This window comes from Nerophis ophidion, linkage group LG16 (genome assembly GCF_033978795.1).
Source record: "Nerophis ophidion isolate RoL-2023_Sa linkage group LG16, RoL_Noph_v1.0, whole genome shotgun sequence".
Taxonomy (NCBI): domain Eukaryota; kingdom Metazoa; phylum Chordata; class Actinopteri; order Syngnathiformes; family Syngnathidae; genus Nerophis; species Nerophis ophidion.
This window is the reverse complement of record NC_084626.1, coordinates 8,064,516-8,082,416: the sequence shown is the minus strand read 5'-3', so window position 1 is coordinate 8,082,416 and position 17,901 is coordinate 8,064,516. Positions and strand designations below refer to the sequence as shown.

Genomic DNA, 17,901 nt, shown 5'->3' with positions numbered 1-17,901 from the left:
AAAAATGGATTGAGATAAGATATATACGGATGCATCAAAAACTATAAAAAAATTAAAGGTAAGAGCTGTAGCAGTTATCCCACAAGGAAACATAGTATTAAATAAAATAATCAGTGATAAACTATCTGTTTTTTACGGGGGAATTGGTAGCAATTTATATGGCAGTTAACTGGATAGAGGAAAACAAAGCAAGGAAAGTAGTTGTGTGCTCGGACTCCAGCAGTGCATTGATGAGCATAAAAAAAACATAGCATCAGAAACAAGACAAGATTTAGTTTATGAAATAGTTCAGGCAATCTACAAAATAAATAAAGCGGGAGGTGTGGTAACATTTCTTTGGGTTCCTTGGAAGATATTGTAGGATGGAATTCACAACACATAGGATATAAAGCATTATACACGTATTTAAAAAACATTGGGTTAAATAAAAGAATATAGAGTAGGGATCCATCTTGGTCCACACTGCATTTCAGTAAGTGACGCTAATGCACACCAGAAGGTTGCTTGGCGGAAACAACCGCCCACCTCCGGAATCAGTCCCCGCCCATTCCCCTTAGGCGCGAAATTCATTTGAGCGAAAGACATTGGAATGAGAGGAGCTCTTTAAAGCTCCTGAGAATCTTAAAAAGCTTACAGAAAATGAGAAAAACTTACAGCGGAGGCATGTCGAACATTCGCCGTTGTTTTCGATGATTTCCCCTCGGAGCAAGGATTCGATGTCTGGGTTCTTTGGCGCAATCAAGCCTTCTCCTCTGCCTGGAATGGCCGTCGACGGACCCGTCAGCGTTAAGGGAGACCAGCGAGCCGGAGATGTAAACGGAAAATCTGTAAGTAAATATATGTATATATGTATCGTATACCGCATGTTTTTTCTTGTAAAATGAGAATCATTTGACTCACCAGACTGCGATTGTGTTAAAACGATCGCGTTAGGATCTTACGGCAATTCCTCTATGAAACAAAATAATGAATACACATAATATTAAATAATTCGAAGGTTTAAACACACCTCGATAATCATCTTCCAACTTTGTAAGATCGTTTAAGCAAAGTTCATCGTCATCGGCTGGTAAAAAAAGTATTACAACGTCGTACACGTGCAATGCTTTTAACGTTTAAATGCTTAAACGGAGTTAAACCATTGTCTAATAACATGGTAAAGCAGAGGTAATTGTGTGTGTGTGTGTGTGTGTGTGTGTGTGTGTGTGTGTGTGTGTGTGTGTGTGCGTGTGTGTGTGTGTGTGCGTGTGAGTGCGCGTGTGTGCGTGTGTGCTTGTCCACATCTCCCCACGTAACATTCCCAGCCATCAATACATCGAAGCAGGGTCAAACATATGGTTAACCTTAACCTTTGTCCCCAAACTGACCTGTTGTTTCAAACGATCGTAAACATTTAAACTGTCAAATGGATGGTCAGTTGCTAGGTTACACTGTGTTCTGCGATAGTTTCTCCATCTGTTTAAATATGTTTTCGTGAGGTATGGAAGTTGTTTCAAACGATCGTAAACATTTAAACTGTCAAATGGCTGGTCAGTAAAAACTGAACCCTCCTTTGTCCCCTCTTCTGGTCTTAACGATGTGTGCGTACGAATGTGTGTGTGTGTGTGTGTGTGTGTGTGTGTGTGCGCGTGTGTGTGTGTGTGCGTGTCCACATCTCCCCACGTAACAAAAACTTCCCAATCCACGGTAGATAACGATGAAAATATCGAGAAAGGGCTTCCGTCTCTTCTTTCTTTTAGCTGAAATAAGCAGATATCACCCATTTCGTATCTGAATACAAATCCAAAAGATCCCTCCATCCCGTACGCTTCCAAGTCCCATTTCTCACGCAAAGACTCGGTCGGTGGCATCTGAATACGATTTAGAAACACTCGACTTTTTTGCGGAGCGTCAATGTAAGTTTTAGGTGGCGACTTGTCCAGGGTGTACCCCGCCTTCCGCCCGATTGTAGCTGAGATAGGCGCCAGCGCCCCCCGCGACCCCGAAAGGGAATAAGCGGTAGAAAATGGATGGATGGATGGATGGACACAGGCGTTTCACTAATCATGACCGAATCGAACAAAGTCTTTACGCTAACGTATAAAGCTCCAAATAATGACTAAGCCTTACACCACCCTTTTGTACCCCTCCTCTGCGTGTGTGTGTGTGTGTGTGTGTGTGTGTGTGTGTGTGTGTGTGCGTGTGTGAAGTGCGTGCGTGTCCACATCTCCACACGTAACATTCCCAGCCATCAATACATCGAAATCTGGAAGTTGTTTCAAACGATCGTAAACATTTAAACTGTCAAATGGATGGTCACATGCTGCTCAGATGACATTCTCAAGCTTTCTTAAAAAACTGAACCCTCCTTTGTTCCCTCGTCAGGTCTTAACTCCACCCTCTTCCTGTTTTAACCCCTCCCACCGCAGGTCTTAACTCTGCCCTCTTTCTGGTTAAAACTCCACCCTCTTCCTGGTTTAACCACTCCCACCGCAGGTCTTAACTCCACCCTCTTCCGGGGTAAGCCACACCCACTTGACCTTGACATTTGACCCTGACCTTTGACCTTGACCCTTGACCTTGACCCCTCATAAATCATTGTCCTTTGACCTTGACCCCTCATAAATCATTGACCTTTGACCTTGACCCCTCATAAATCATTGATTTATGACCCCCCATAAATCATTTTTGACAGAAGGTATGGTCTTAATACTCTCTTGGGAAGCAAACTTGCAACCTTCAGGTTTCTGGCCGGACGCTCTACCCACTACGCCATGCCGCCCCATATTCAAAAATGATAGTAACATAGAAATGCTGGTCAATATTATTTCGGTGAAAGCTAATTTTTTTATACATAATGTTGATTTCTGAAAGTGAAATCTACATTTTTGCTTTGGCTTAATGTTTTTAAATTAATACAATTTGGAAAATGGTTAAAAGTACAAAAGCCCTTAACTTGGTTTCTTTCTTGGAGACATTATAAGTGATTTAGTTTAGCCTTATTTTTGTATTTTTGAATATTATATTTTATTCATCCATCCATCCATTTCCACCGCTTGTCCCTTTTGGGGTTTCGGGGGGTGTATTTTATTCCATTTATTATTATTATTTATTTTTTAATCATGTATTTGTATTGTCTTTTATTTTCCTACTTTGGCAATAATTACTCAATCTGTTGGATGGCTAAAAGAGTTGAAACTGTCTTGGTTTGTGTGCACATTGTGAATATATGTTTCTGTGTGCAATTGTTCTAATTAAAAACAACAACAACAACACTCAGTAATGCGGACGTTGTACCGATCCGTTGTGGTGAAGAAGGAGCTGAGCCGGAAGGCAAAGCTCTCAATTTACCGGTCGATCTACGTTCCCATCCTCACCTATGGTCATGAGCTTTGGGTCATGACCGAAAGGATAAGATCACGGGTACAAGCGGCCGAAATGAGTTTCCTCCGCCGTGTGGCGGGGCTCTCCCTTAGAGATAGGGTGAGAAGCTCTGGCATCCGGGAGGGACTCAAAGTTAGGCCGCTGCTCCTTCACATCGAGAGGAGCCAGATGAGGTGGTTCGGGCATCTGGTCAGGATGCCACCCGAACGCCTCCCTAGGGAGGTGTTTAGGGCACGTCCAACCGGTAGGAGGCCACGGGGAAGACCCAGGACACGTTGGGAAGACTATGTCTCCCGGCTGGCCTGGGAACGCCTCGGGATCCCCCGGGAAGAGCTAGACGAAGTGGCTGGGGAGAGGGAAGTCTGGGTTTCTTTGCTTAGGCTGTTGCCCCCGCAACCCGACCTCGGATAAGCGGAAGATGATGGATGGATGGAACAACAACACTTCCTCATTCTCCACCAGGCACGGACGGTGTGTTTGGAAACATGGGAAAAACTGTCATCAAATCCAAACAACACAAACATAAAACATTAACAGGTCGTTATGGTATGAATAGACATACATAGCCTATTATTTGTGCACTATTGACAAGTGATGTACCGAAAACATGACCACCAAAAAATGACTATGATTACCGAAAATCGTGTTACCGAAACCGGATGTAAACAAAGCACACGCCATTGTCTGGAGCTTTGTCTGCATGTCTGCAATACGGATGTCATTTTTATATATCATGCAGAATTGCAGATATACCTGTGGACAGCAGTGACGTGTTCTCAGGGGAGGCAAGTGAGGAAGTGCCTCACCTTGCCATCAAGGGAGTAAAACATAGAAGTAGAATTGTCTAAAATCAACTTATATATATTAATATAATATTAATACATATGCATATATTAATAAATATACAAATACGAATTTGATATACAAATAAATTATTCATATTAATACACGCGTATTTGTGAATATATTTTTGAGATTTTAAAATACATATAAATAACATTTACAAATATAAAAATGTGACATACAAATACATCAAGAATTTGTATAAATAAACTTGTATTTGTAAATGTATTTTTGAGATTTGAATATAAATATGCTGGATTTTGTATTCGTATTTGTATTGAATTTGCATATGTGGATCACTGATTTGCTTTTGTGTCGATGAGACATTCCTTCCACAAACTAGATGCACAAATAAATGTAACCGACACACTCCCCTGAACAACCAGCAGAGGGCACTGCAGCCAGAGCTGTCTGGGTCACAGAACAAATTCAATACAAATACGAATACAAAATCGAGCATATTTATATTCAAATCTCAAAAATATATTTACAAATACACATTTATTTATACAATTTCTTCTTGATTTATTTTTATGTCACATTTTTATACGTGTAAATTTGATTTTTATTAATTTTCAAATTGTGCATGTGCCTCACAATACGAAGGTCCTGATTAGTCCTGGGTTCAATCCAATGCTCGGGATCTTTCTGTGTGGAGTTTGCATGTCCTCCCCGTGACTGCGCGGGTTCCCTTGGGGTACTCCGGCTTCCTCCCACCTCCAAAGACATGCACCTGGGGATAGGTTGATTGGCAACACTAAATTGGCCCTAGTGTGTGAATGTTGTCCTTTCCATCTGTGTTGGCCCTGCGATGAAGTGGCGACTTGTCCAGGGGTTTACCCCGTTTTCCGCCTGATTGTAGCTGAGATAGGCGGTAGAAAATTGATATTTAAAAATATCACAATTATATTTACAAATATGTGTTTATTTATACAAATTATGTATTTTTATATCACATTTGTATTTGTATATTTATTAATATATTCATATGTATTAATATCATATATATATATATATTGATGTGAGACAATTCTACTTCAGTAGTAAAAGGCTTAACCATGAAATGTTCGAAAACGAAGTAATACTATACAAAGTTTTAATATTTCTCCTTTGGTCTATGCTCTTTTGGTGTGGTTCCTGGATAATTTTTTAAATAATTTTCAAGGTCAAAATTGTTGAAATTCCATGTTTCCTGATGAAAATAACAAGGTAGACGAGAAGTGAGGCAGATACATGTGGTGCCTCCACGGCTACACACAAAGTGTATTGAGCGTGTGCATGCCAGTGGGCGCGTGCTTGTTGCAGGACTACCTGTGCCTCAAAGTAGGGGGCGATATATTGTCAACTTGCAGCTCAATGCCTCAGCAGCACTCTTATACACTGACATGAAAGGACCTAACATTTCTAAGCCTCTGCAGCATTAATTTGAGCAAACTGTCAGATTAATGTTTTCAGCAGCTCCTAGGTACTCAATGGCAGTTAGTCATATACTTCACTTCCACTTTTTGTGACAAAGATTTAGTGTTCAGTCTTCCACAAACTATGATAAGAGGGTGATCTTTAAAAAAGAATTTTTCGGGAAAGTTGTGATTGGTTGTAGATGCTCATATAGTGCTGCTTTTACTATAGCACTTTTAAGATAATATTTCTATATAACTCTTTTCCAACACTTTATTGCTTCCTTATGCTGTCTTTACACCTCTAAAGGTGTGGGTTTCTTATTCTGATGGATCATGGTTAGCACCCTGCATGGGAGCTTCCGCCTTCAGTATTCCACAATTTTGTTGTTCTTAATATGCAATGACAATACATGTATTCTATTCTATTCTTCTTTTATCCGAGGGCTTTATTGCTTTCTGAAGAGCGGAGAGTGTAGGAGAATGTGCCACATCTTGATTGCTGGTAATCAAGCCATGAAATATTGTGATTATAGGTGTTCTATAGAATAAAGGCAGCTGTTGTCAGGGGAACCCATAGGTCAGACCTGGGCAAATTAAGGCCCGGGGGCCGCCTGCGGACCGTTAAGCTTTTTAATCTGGCACGCCAGACATTCCCAAATATTTTTTTTAGATTTTTAAGATCGAAACTGTACCTGCCATTATTCAAATGACCGTAAGTTTTGAACTAAACAAAGTATTTAAATGGCTGGAATCTGCGCTTTTGTATGATATCCTCATTAATATGGTAATCTATGTCAGAGCAGCTCAGACGAGGCACCAAACAGTGTGGGTGGGGAGCATTTCCACATAATGTTTCCAGAGCGTCGAGCGTGAAATGGGGGTGTCAGGTGCAGAAGCTGAAGGAGATTTTTACAACAACGTTTTAAAATTTTGTGATATATGAGATGTATCAGATTGTAGGTGTTTTTTTTTGTTTTTTTTTACCCTTCGCATTCATATTTCGCTGTTTTTCACATTTTTGTTGCGTTTCGCTTTTTTGTAAAAATGCGTTATCAAGAGGGGGTTTGACATTCAAATGTTGTCAATAGTCAATGTTTTATCATTCATAGTTAATATTGTAAACCCCACATTCTTTATTTTCATGTACATTCTGGGTGTCTCATTCAGTAAAATAATGTAAAATTCCATTCCGTTTTCAAGGCGGTCTGTGATAAAGTTTTTAGCATTCAATCAGGCATTATTGTGAGGTTTTGTATTAGTCTTCCTAAAAATCAGATATACCGGCCCCCTGACACATTTTTTTTTCTCTAAATTTGGCCCCCCCAAGTCAAAATAATTGCTCAGGCCTTCCATAGGGGGAAGTGCTACTGCACTCGCAGTCGCTCGCACGCACGCACACACACACACACACACACACACACACACACACACACACACACACACACACACACACACACACACACACACACACACACACAGGTTATCATTTGGAATGGGGACCAAGTTTTGGATCATGACTTGTGGGGACCAGCCTTTCAACAGGTCATGGAGGCATTAAAAAATAATAGGTAAAATTGCCACAGTCCAGTTAGCTCATACACGTCTTTAAATCTCTGGATTGATGAAGTAATGTGCTGATCATACTTACTGGGGACCCTAGGGAAAAAGAGTTAATATGGTTCATAGGGACCAAATTTAAATAATTTTGCATAATTCACACAAATGTGTTTGTGACTACTGAGGACCATTTTAAAAAAAAGTTCAAATTAGATTTTAAACACGTTTACTGTTCAGTAAACACCAAGCTTAAAAAAACACTCTTCAGAATGGATCTTGCTATTATTTAAAAAGGTTTCCCTTTAGGGGACCGGTTTTTAGGTCCCCATATCGTCAGAAGTTTCCTAAAGGTGACTGTGTAAACAGAGCGATGTCCCCATTAAGTAAGCATTGCCAGAACACACACACACACACACACACACACACACACACACACACACACACACACACACAAACACACACACACACACACACGCACACACACACACAAATGATTCTGATTGACGTTGAGAGGACAGTGGGACTAAACGTGTAAAGGTGAGCTGCGCCACATCTACTACTGAACTAAGGGCCAACACTGCTGTTGCGTTTGGGTCGTATAGTTTTCCGGTGGTCGTTTCTCAGTGTGCAGGTAAAATTTATATTTTTTCCAATAAGGCAAAATAACGTAGAAGGTTTTGCCGCAGGGAATGCACATGTGAAGCTTGAGGATTATTTAGCATTGCAATATACAGACATTAGAAAACAATAGTCGTAACGTGAAGCCAACACAAAGAGTCACATGAAGTGAACAAGGCTGCCAGGATGAGTGCAGCGTGAGGCAGGTATAAATAGTGAAGTTAATTATATCTATATAGCGCTTTTCTCAAGAGGCACAGATCGCTTTACTTAGTGAAACCCATTATCTACACCTTTAAGCTACATTTTAAACCAGTGTGAGTGGCACTGCGTCTTGCCCAAGAACACAACAGCAGCAGTGACTAGGATGGCGGAAGCAGGAATCGAACCTGAAACCCCTCAAGTCGCTGGCATACCCACTCTACCAATCAAGACACACGGCCCCAATCAGAGGCAGGTGCAGGGAATCAGTGTCCATGGAAATTGACAAAATTAAAGAGGTTCTTGAAAACAGAAATATACAATAAACTAAGGATATTATAAACTAAAGATGACATGACCCGGGCAACGGATCATAACAACTGCAATCCTTTTTACCAGCAAACCAATTTTAAGATAATCAAATTAAAAATACACGATTTGCTTGTTTTTTCAAAGCAGCTATACCTGCTGGAATTACCCAAGCGTTTGCAGAAAGCTTCTTATTTTGAGCTGAGGTGTGTGACTGTGCTGTCTTTGAAAAGTTTTGCTCATTCTAGACTGGCTGATCCCTGTGCCTCCATTGTTTTTGAGGCTTAGTCAGGCAGGAATTGCACTTGCCTGCTAAAAACTTTAATCTTTTTTTTTTTGTGCTAGCGGTTCATAAAGCTGACTTTCATGCTGCGGGCGTGAGCTTGATTCCTGGTCAATGTAGCATTTACAAATGTCCAACTTTTAGGTGTGGTTCACCATTCAGGGTTATTCCACTGGAATAGATTTCAGCCCAACAGCAAAGTTGAACAGATAAGAGGTATGGAGAAAAATTACAAAAAACAACAAACATTTAATTTCAATACGATACGTAGATACTTCACAAACATAGTGAGCATCAGGTGTACTGTCTTCAATTCAATTCATTTAAAGAATTGCAATTTCAAGCCAATTGGCTTCACCACATTGCAATTCATAAAAAATCCCATTAACCAAAAAACAGGAAGGTTTTCGCAGCTAACCATTTTTGGTTTCTTGATTGTTGTGACTACGTTAGCCTTTGGGCAATTAACGTTCGTTAACGGTTGCGTTTTGGGTTGTCTTTGGTTCCAATTTGTTTCGAATGAAAACATTTTTACAGTTCCTGGAACGTAACATTTAACATTCTTTGAAAATTACCTATTGTTCCCCTGACCCCTAAATAACGTTCCCAAATAGTTGTTCTTGGGTAGTTTTTGGTTCCTGGAACGTTTAGCATTATGTTATGTGACCGTTGTTTCTTGGTTGTATTGACCCCCACAACCTTCATAAACATTATGGTAGTATAGACTCAATACTAGTAACTTATTGTACATGAGCATATTGTCAATATTTAATTAACACATTTGGCAGGAGAGATAGTTACACTGTATTATAAAACAAACTACACAAATTTCACAAAACAGTTATGTACATTGTAAATAAGAGGAATAAATGTACTTACAAAAGTACTTACAAATGCAATGACAATGTCTAAAAAAAATCTTCATAAAAAGTATGCACTACAATAAAAAGGGGGCAGGGGGGGAAATTACTGCCAAAATAAATTGTGCTGTTTTGGTGTGTTCTGCTGCCCATTTTCTTTCTCCACCGTCCTAAAAACAAACAGAACACACCATTGTAACACAAGAAGTTTGTGAACACATTTTCAAAAGCCTAACCAATTCCTGTACCACCAACCCTAAACATCTTAATCACCAGAAGTGAATGAAATATTTCAAATGTATTTAATTATTGTGAACACACTCAAAATAACACACATAGTCTGTGTGGGGCGAACTTGAGAGTGTGTCCAATGGACTACTTAAAGTTTACTTGTATGGAAGTTCTTAAGACAAGCCGCATAAGTAGAAGTCAAAATTAAGTAAAGTTACACATCAAAGCGTCGTGAATCAAGTTTGGCATAGAACTGTTGTACCTGTTATGATCTTGCAGAGGATCCGGCTTTGGAATGCCTACTTAGACCTTCTGCCCCAAGCAAGGACATCATGTGTGGCCACTCGGCATAGGGTACGACCAATAGCTGCCTCTATATATGCCCCTTCCCTTGTTTCAAGGAAATGTTGCTGTAAAAACACAATTTTGCAAAGGAGATAAATGGGACACACTTACAAAATCTATTTTGTATAATAAATCGGTTTATGAGATTGTAATTCATGTTGGATTATGCCCACTTAATTACCATTGCATTCCTCTTCTCCGGTCGAGCCAGACTCCTGTCTAGTTCCTGAAGTTCACTGGAGTTCTGTATGGTAAAGTAATCTTCCTGCTGAGCACGCTAAGGTGACGTGCGGTCTTCTTGCAATTAGGGATTTCACCGTGGCCTCCAAGTCATCCAATCTCCGCACATAGGACATGTTAGCTTCCAAGGCTACGAGGACATTTGTGATTGTTCATTCGAGTTTTTATGCATTATGTCTCGGTAAATTAATTGTGTGTTAGGTTACATTATTAGGTTCTCTCTCTCAAGCCTGTCAGGTCGCGTGCCTGACGTAAAACAAAAATGGTTTTAAAATTCCTGGTCAAGAATTTGTACAGGAATAAAATGAAAATACAAAACCACTGTTCCTTCAATGGGGTGCAAGGATTTATACAGATATGACATTTGGGATCATCGATTAAAATGGTGGAAGTTTGAAAAATGGCCAACTCATTTTGAATGGGAAAAATGTCCCGGAAAACCTGGAATTCTGTGAAATCTTGGAAATTTTTTGAAGGGAAAGCCCACAAATTCCACATAGGCTGAACAGTTTGAAGTTGTAACGGTTTGAATCATATGAAAAATGTGGGAGGTAGAGCGTGCCAAAATATGCAGACTAATAATAATAATAATAATAATGACAATAATAATATTAATAAATATATGCATTTTGGTGAAGAACACCATATGTGCGGATGCTTTGGAGTATTCACACAATAATACATTGAACAATTTTGGTGCGGAAAACCAGATATGTGAATGATTTGAAGCATTTTCACAATAATGAATGGCTGAATTTTGATGTAGAAAACCATGTTTGTGAATGATTTGGAGCATTTTCACAATACTAATAAAAAATTGATGCATTTTGGTGAACAAAACCATTGGTATGAATGCTTTGGAGCATTCACACAATACATTAATTTTGGTGTAGAAAACCATATGTGTGAATGCTTTGGAGCATTAACACAATAAATAGATGCATTTTGGTGGAGAACAACATATGTGCAAATTCTTTGGAGCATTCACACAATAATGATAATAAAAAAATGAAGAATTTTGGTGTACAAAACCATATGTGTGAATGCTTTGGAGCATTCACACAATACATATATTAATGTTGGTTTAGAAACCCATATGTGTGAATGATTTGGAGCATTTTCACAATAATAATAAATAGATGCATTTTGGTGTAGAAAACCATTGGTACGGATGCTTTGGAGCATTCACACAATACATTAATTAATTTTGTTGTAGAAAACCATATGTGTGAATACTTTGGAGCATTCACACAATAAATAGATGCATTTTTGTGTAGAAAAACATGCATGTGAATGATTTGGAGCATTTTCACAATAGTAATAGATAGATGCATTTTGGTGTAGAAAAACATATGTGTGAATGCTTTGGAACATTCACAGATTAAGTAGATGCATTTTAGTGTAGAAAAACATATGTGCGAATGATTTAAAGCATTTTCACAATAATAATATATAGATGCATTTTGGTGTAGAAAACCATATGTGTAAATGCTTTGGAGCATTCACACAATAAACAGATGAATTTTGGTGTAGAAAACCATTGGTGTGAATGCTTTGGAGCATCCACACAATAATAATAAATAGATGCAGGAAAACCTTTGCTTTAATACGTTTAAAACAAAACGATGAATTTTGGTGTATAAAAATATTGGTATGAATGCTTTGGAGCATTCACACAATACATTAATACATTTTGGTGTAGAAAGCAATAAGTAGATGCATTTGGGTGTAGAAAAACATGTGTGAATGCTTTGGAGCATTTACACAATAATAATAATAATAATAAATTGAAGAATTTTGGTGTAGAAAAACATATGTTTGAATGTTTTAAAGCATTCACACAATACATTAATTTTGGTGTTGAAAAACATATGCCTATATTATCGAGTTAATACTCCAAAGCCTTCACACAATACATTTTTGGTGTAAACTAACGTATGAATGCTTTGGAGCATTCACACAATAATAATAATAAATAGATGAATTTTGGTGTAGAAAACCATAGGTGTGAATGCTTTGGAGCATTTGCACAATAATACTACATAGATTTATTTTGGTGTACAAAACCATATGTGTGAATGCTTTGGAGCATTCACACAATATTAACAAATAGATACATTTTGGTGTAGAAAAACATCTGTGAATGCTTTCTCTTGTTTTCTTTTCCTCTAATGATGAAATTAAAAAGACAAAAATGAACATATAACAGGTTACAGCGAAAATAATAAATCTAGTAAAAGCATGTAAAACAAATTAAATATTCTTAGAAGTACCATTCCGCAGATGTTATCCCTACTCCCCTCACTTCCCAGGGGGAGACCAAGGGAATGGGTCAAATGCAGAGGACACATTTCACCACACCTAGTGTGTGTGTGACAATCATTGGTACTTTAAGTACAGTGCACAGCTGGCAATAATTCCATTTCTTATCTTTTTTTTTTCAGGGTCCTCCTTACAGTGGTGGCAGCTCTTTCATCTTATTCCATTCATTTACTGCTTAAATCTTCTGGTATCGTAGGTATGTATAACAACTATTTGCTGCATGTACATTATGCGTGTCACCGTGTCCCGGTACAATTGGAGCTTTGAGTATTGGCTGATATCCGTATAGATACGATATATTAGCACAAATTATACTTGTATTATGTTGTCGTGTGGAATGTTAGAACATGTTTGAAGAAGTGAAATTAATCCAACAGAGAACAATGGTAGGTTAAAAAAATACTAACCTATTTATTATCAACCATCTCAAATGGACTTATCCTGTGTTTAATTTAAGCCGCATTTGTTTTGACGACACCTCTATTGGCCGCAACAATTCATAAAGTTAAGACAGGCCTGGGCTATACGCCCAAACTTTTTTCACAAAACTGATTTTCTTTTTTTTTTTTTACTTTTCAAAGACACAAGTAGATACAAATGTTAGCAATAATTCAAAACAATGTTTGCTTTTATTGGCTCAAAAACTAGTATTTTGAATGGAGATTCCAAAACTTACAGGGATAACATACATGGCATGAACATTCACTGCATCTTACGCTTAGCAAAATTATCATCTTTATAAGATTATTGTTTTACAACAAATATAAATGGTTCACTTTGTGTAAAATAATAGTCAAACAACTACATTTGGAGCTTCCTCTCAAAGGCAAAACATCTGTGTTGAATGAAATACTTAGGTAAACCAAAACATAATATTGTACCATCCTTCCATCCATTTTCTACCGCGTATTCCCTTTTGAGGTGGCGGGGGGCGCTGGTTCCTATCTCAGCTACAATCGGGCGGAAGGCGGTGTACACCCTGGACAAGTCGCAACCTCATCGCAGGGCCAACACAGATTGACAACATTCACACTCACATTCACACACTAGGGCCAATTTAGTGTTGCCAATCAACCTACCTAATATTGTACATCGTATGCAAATAAATAAAAAGTCCAACAATGAGAGGGCCAATACCCTTGGTAAGTTGATAAACACAAGGTTTATCACATCGATTACTTTTTATTACCAAGGCCTAAGTTAAACACTTGACACACTATGTTTATAATTGTTTATAATTTTGCGTTTGTTACTGGATACTTTCTAATAAACTGCTCTGGAGAATGTTGCATGTGAAAGCAACATGCAACTATAATTATTTGATACTTTTTTGTTTTGACAAATGTGCTGTTTTAGAATGCAATAATTTTCAATTATTATTACGTATGTCGAGTTTGTGTGCTAGGCTGTTGTGTCGCTGCTAGCTCCGAATAGCCTATAGTGTTTACCCTTTGTAAATGACTTAACTAAAATCGAAAAAAAAGACCAACCGTGTGTGCTTATTGGAGTAAATTTTGATATTAACTTTCAATAAGTAAACACGCTACAGAACTGCTTGTATTAAAGATTTCAATGCAAGCAGATACGTTTGAATTGTTTTGCCGATATCTAAACGATATCTTATCATTATCAGATCGGAACATCCCTAATACACCTCACACATCTACTTTTTGACTTTAGGACCGCATTGGCCTAAAAAAAAACTTCGAAAGCGGACTGGATGTAAAGTCACACACACGCGCACACGCAGACACGCAGACACGCAAGTGGGTTTGCAAAAAGCCGAAAAGGGCATCTATTGCACATGTCTTTGTAGGAAGGGCAGGGTGTGGAAGTATCAAACCTAAAATGTCCATTAACAAAATTAAATATCTCCCATCCGGGGCGCTCAATCTATCACCCAACACACTTTTTTACATGTTGTAGGTAATTGCCTATCAAACAACAGAAAACCTAATATCAGAAAACATTTCCATAATAATGTCTTTAATGGGGAATTAGTGAATGTCTCACTTGCCGACTGATGCGCCTGCTTTGACACAGAGGAGAACCAGACCTGAATGAGGCGGAGTTGAAAACAGTTTGTAGTTGGTCGCACATCTGATGGCACTTCAGGCTGATTGAGCAGGTACCAGGGAATGTACCGCCCCTCAATGATACAGCCAAGGCTGGGGCGTTGGCTTCTGTATTCCACCCTGCCTCCATGCCCTGGCTCCTCCCCTGAGAGGTGCCTACCTGTCAGGCGGTGCTTGAGTAAGACTCCACAATATATATATATATATATATATATATATATATATATATATATATATATATATGTATATATATATATATATATATATATATATTTGTCAATGTAAACAAGTAGCTGCAATCGGGCAAAAAGTGGCATACACTCTGGACACACACATATACATAGACATCCATACCCAAATACACACATTACAACACTTTTTTTGCCACACAACGGGGCATTGTAATTGTGGCGTAACAACAATCTTTGGTAGCAAAATAACATTTCAGTTTGCATTGCTTAAAGCAAGCTATAACAAACTAAACAACATTACATAACTTCAACTACTTCCACTTTAATGCACTTTTTTGGGGAATTTTGCCAATCATTCGCAATCATTATGGAAGACATAACAATGGATGTTATTTTTTATTTTTTGCAGTCTAAAAATGTAATAAATGCAATCAAAAGTCTGCTTACAATAAAGCCTACAGGGTAGCCTCTATTCTCCCTATAAAGCCCTTAAAAAATCCAAAAAGTCCATTGTAAGTATATATGTAATGTAGTAACGGGCACATTTATGATAACATTTAACATTTACATATTTTGGTCATTTTATGCATTTGTGGTGCATTAATTTAAAAACGCATCACAATGTTTGCTTTTCTTTTCTGTATCACTGATTATTACTCACTGCAGACTTCATTAGTGCCAACAAACATACTAAAACATCACTTACTGTCCAGTGTCTGCTGTGTGCTGGACGCGGACTGCTAGGATGTACATATACCGTATTACCAATTAGAAGAAGAATGACCATAATCCTCACAAAAAAAATGGGGTAGATGGACGGATGGATAGATCTTGATTGTCATTGCACAAGTACATCATTTTATTTTCAGCACAAACATCTTTAAGATTAGACAAACAAACACTGTGGTCCCCAATCACCTCGATTGGTACCAGGCCGCAGAATAATTTTTTAATTTATTTTTTTTAAATGTTTTTATTAAATCAACATAAAAACTCAAGATACACTTACAATTAGTGCACCAACCTAAAAAAACCCTCCCTTTTTCTTGACAAAAAATAAATAAAAACCCCCCAACCCCACCTCGCCGGGCCGTGGGACAAATTATCAAGCGTTGACCGGTCCGCAGCTACAAAAAGGTTGAGGACCACTGCTGTACAGGGTTACGGAACAGGAATGCTGATGGGTCGCCACACAGCGCCCCGTAAAAGGTGGGGAAAAGGTAGACACTGGGGGATGTTGAGTAAACAAAAAATCAATCTCACACTGAGGGGGCCCAGTATGGAGAGAGAAAAAAACTCCATAGCAAAGCACATAAATATATTACAACAAACAACTCATATGCGGTCCTCTCCAAGGGTTCTTATAGTCATTCACATAGACGTCCCACTGAGGTGAGTTTTTCCTTGCCCGTATGTGGGCTCTGTACTGCGGATGTCGTTGTGGCTTGTGCAGCCCTTTGAGACACTTGTGATTTAGGGCTATATAAATAAACATTGATTGATTGATTGATTGATAATTTCGAAATAGTACACAGGCTTGTGATCACAGCGCCACTATAAATAGTTTATCTATGTTAGTTAGCGCATAAAATGACAATGTCACTAATACTGGGTTAATATTCAAATCACAAAACGAAAATGACGTATTGTTGCCGTTTTTTGAATGATCATTTATTGGATTTTATGGGCGAAATAGTGGACCTCCCATGCATAATTTAAAAAAAAATCTATCTGTCGTCATGTCTTTCATAATGATTGAGAACGATAGGCAAGATTCCAAAAAAAGTGCAGTTCTTTTTTTGTAAGTTTTGTAATCAATCAGAAAAACACCAAAACAATGATTCCCGGGGGCGGCCACCGCTGCTGCTCACTGCTCCCCTCACCTCCCAGGGGGTGAGAGTGATGGGTCAAAGGATAGTCTCAGCACACCTAGTGTGTGTGACAATCATTGGTACTATAACTATAAATTTAGATATCAAGCAGCTAGAATGCACCAAACATGGGGAAGTGTAGAGAAAGTGTTTTACATATATTACCCATCATGCACTGCAATGGATTTATATATGTATAATTTTAATTATATATACTGTTTCATAATGTCTACATAGCACCACAATGAGCAGGATGTGTGTTGCGCGTGACTGTGTGTTGACTATATTTGTTGGTTATAGTTAATTTACCACAAGAGTGGGGAAAGTTTTTTGGTTCGACTCATATATATTGATGCTGTTAATAGGGGGAAGTCAACTTGTTGTTATTAACTAGTGATTCAATCAACCTCCCCATGGGTGCTGCAGATACTTCCCAATTCAAACTAATTTGCAGAGTAATCTATTTAGGCTCAAATACACCGTGGTTCAAACTTCTAATCAAACTTGTGACGTCTCACGCGCCACACTGAAGACTTCCGGTATTTTGGAGACCCCTGATGCTATACATCAGGTCTTTGTTGAATGAAGAAAACAACACCCGTGTTGTCTTTGTGATACATCTTGAAGTTCTGTTAAGGTCACATAATAAACAATTTCAGTGAAATTGTGTAACAGCACCAGTGGCGTGTCTAGACTTTTTATTTATTTATTTATTTTTTACAGGGTTTCACCTACTTCCTTAGGGGTGGCACCCATATAATAGTCAGTCTACTCCAGGAGCACCTTGAGCTAATATAGTAGTGTACCATGGTTACCACCACCAAGTATAGAGTGAATCGTCTTGTAAGACAATTGTGGACATTAAACACTATTTGCAAAGAACTGAGCTATTACATCACGTGAGACAACTTGCAACAGTTGGTGCAAAATTCAAACATTTTTTTTAAAGAATTGGAATATAGTAATTGCAGTATATCACATTTCCTCTTTGATAAAGTAACATTGTTAACCCTAACGCTAACCCCAACTGTTACTTAACCCTTATCCCTAACATAAATCATGATCAAAAATTAATAAAAAGGTAATGTTCTTGTTAATTTACTTTCCATAAATATATACAAGTATTCATCAACATCTCTTCATGACATATTAGGCTCCGGAGTTTTTTTTTCATTAAAGCTTTTATTCAATC

The 17,901-nt window shown here is 38.2% G+C and overlaps 1 protein-coding gene across 3 annotated transcripts in view; it reads left to right on the top strand.

The window, feature by feature from the left end:
- Window positions 1–17,901, top strand: part of LOC133570037 (sodium-coupled neutral amino acid transporter 3-like) — a 171,395-nt gene that overhangs the window by 83,964 nt on the left and 69,530 nt on the right. For all 3 annotated transcript variants that reach the window (XM_061922672.1, XM_061922670.1, XM_061922671.1), the window contains one exon: window positions 12,695–12,768. In XM_061922672.1, the coding sequence (XP_061778656.1) occupies window positions 12,695–12,768 (74 nt within the window). The remainder of the gene's footprint in view (window positions 1–12,694; window positions 12,769–17,901) is intronic.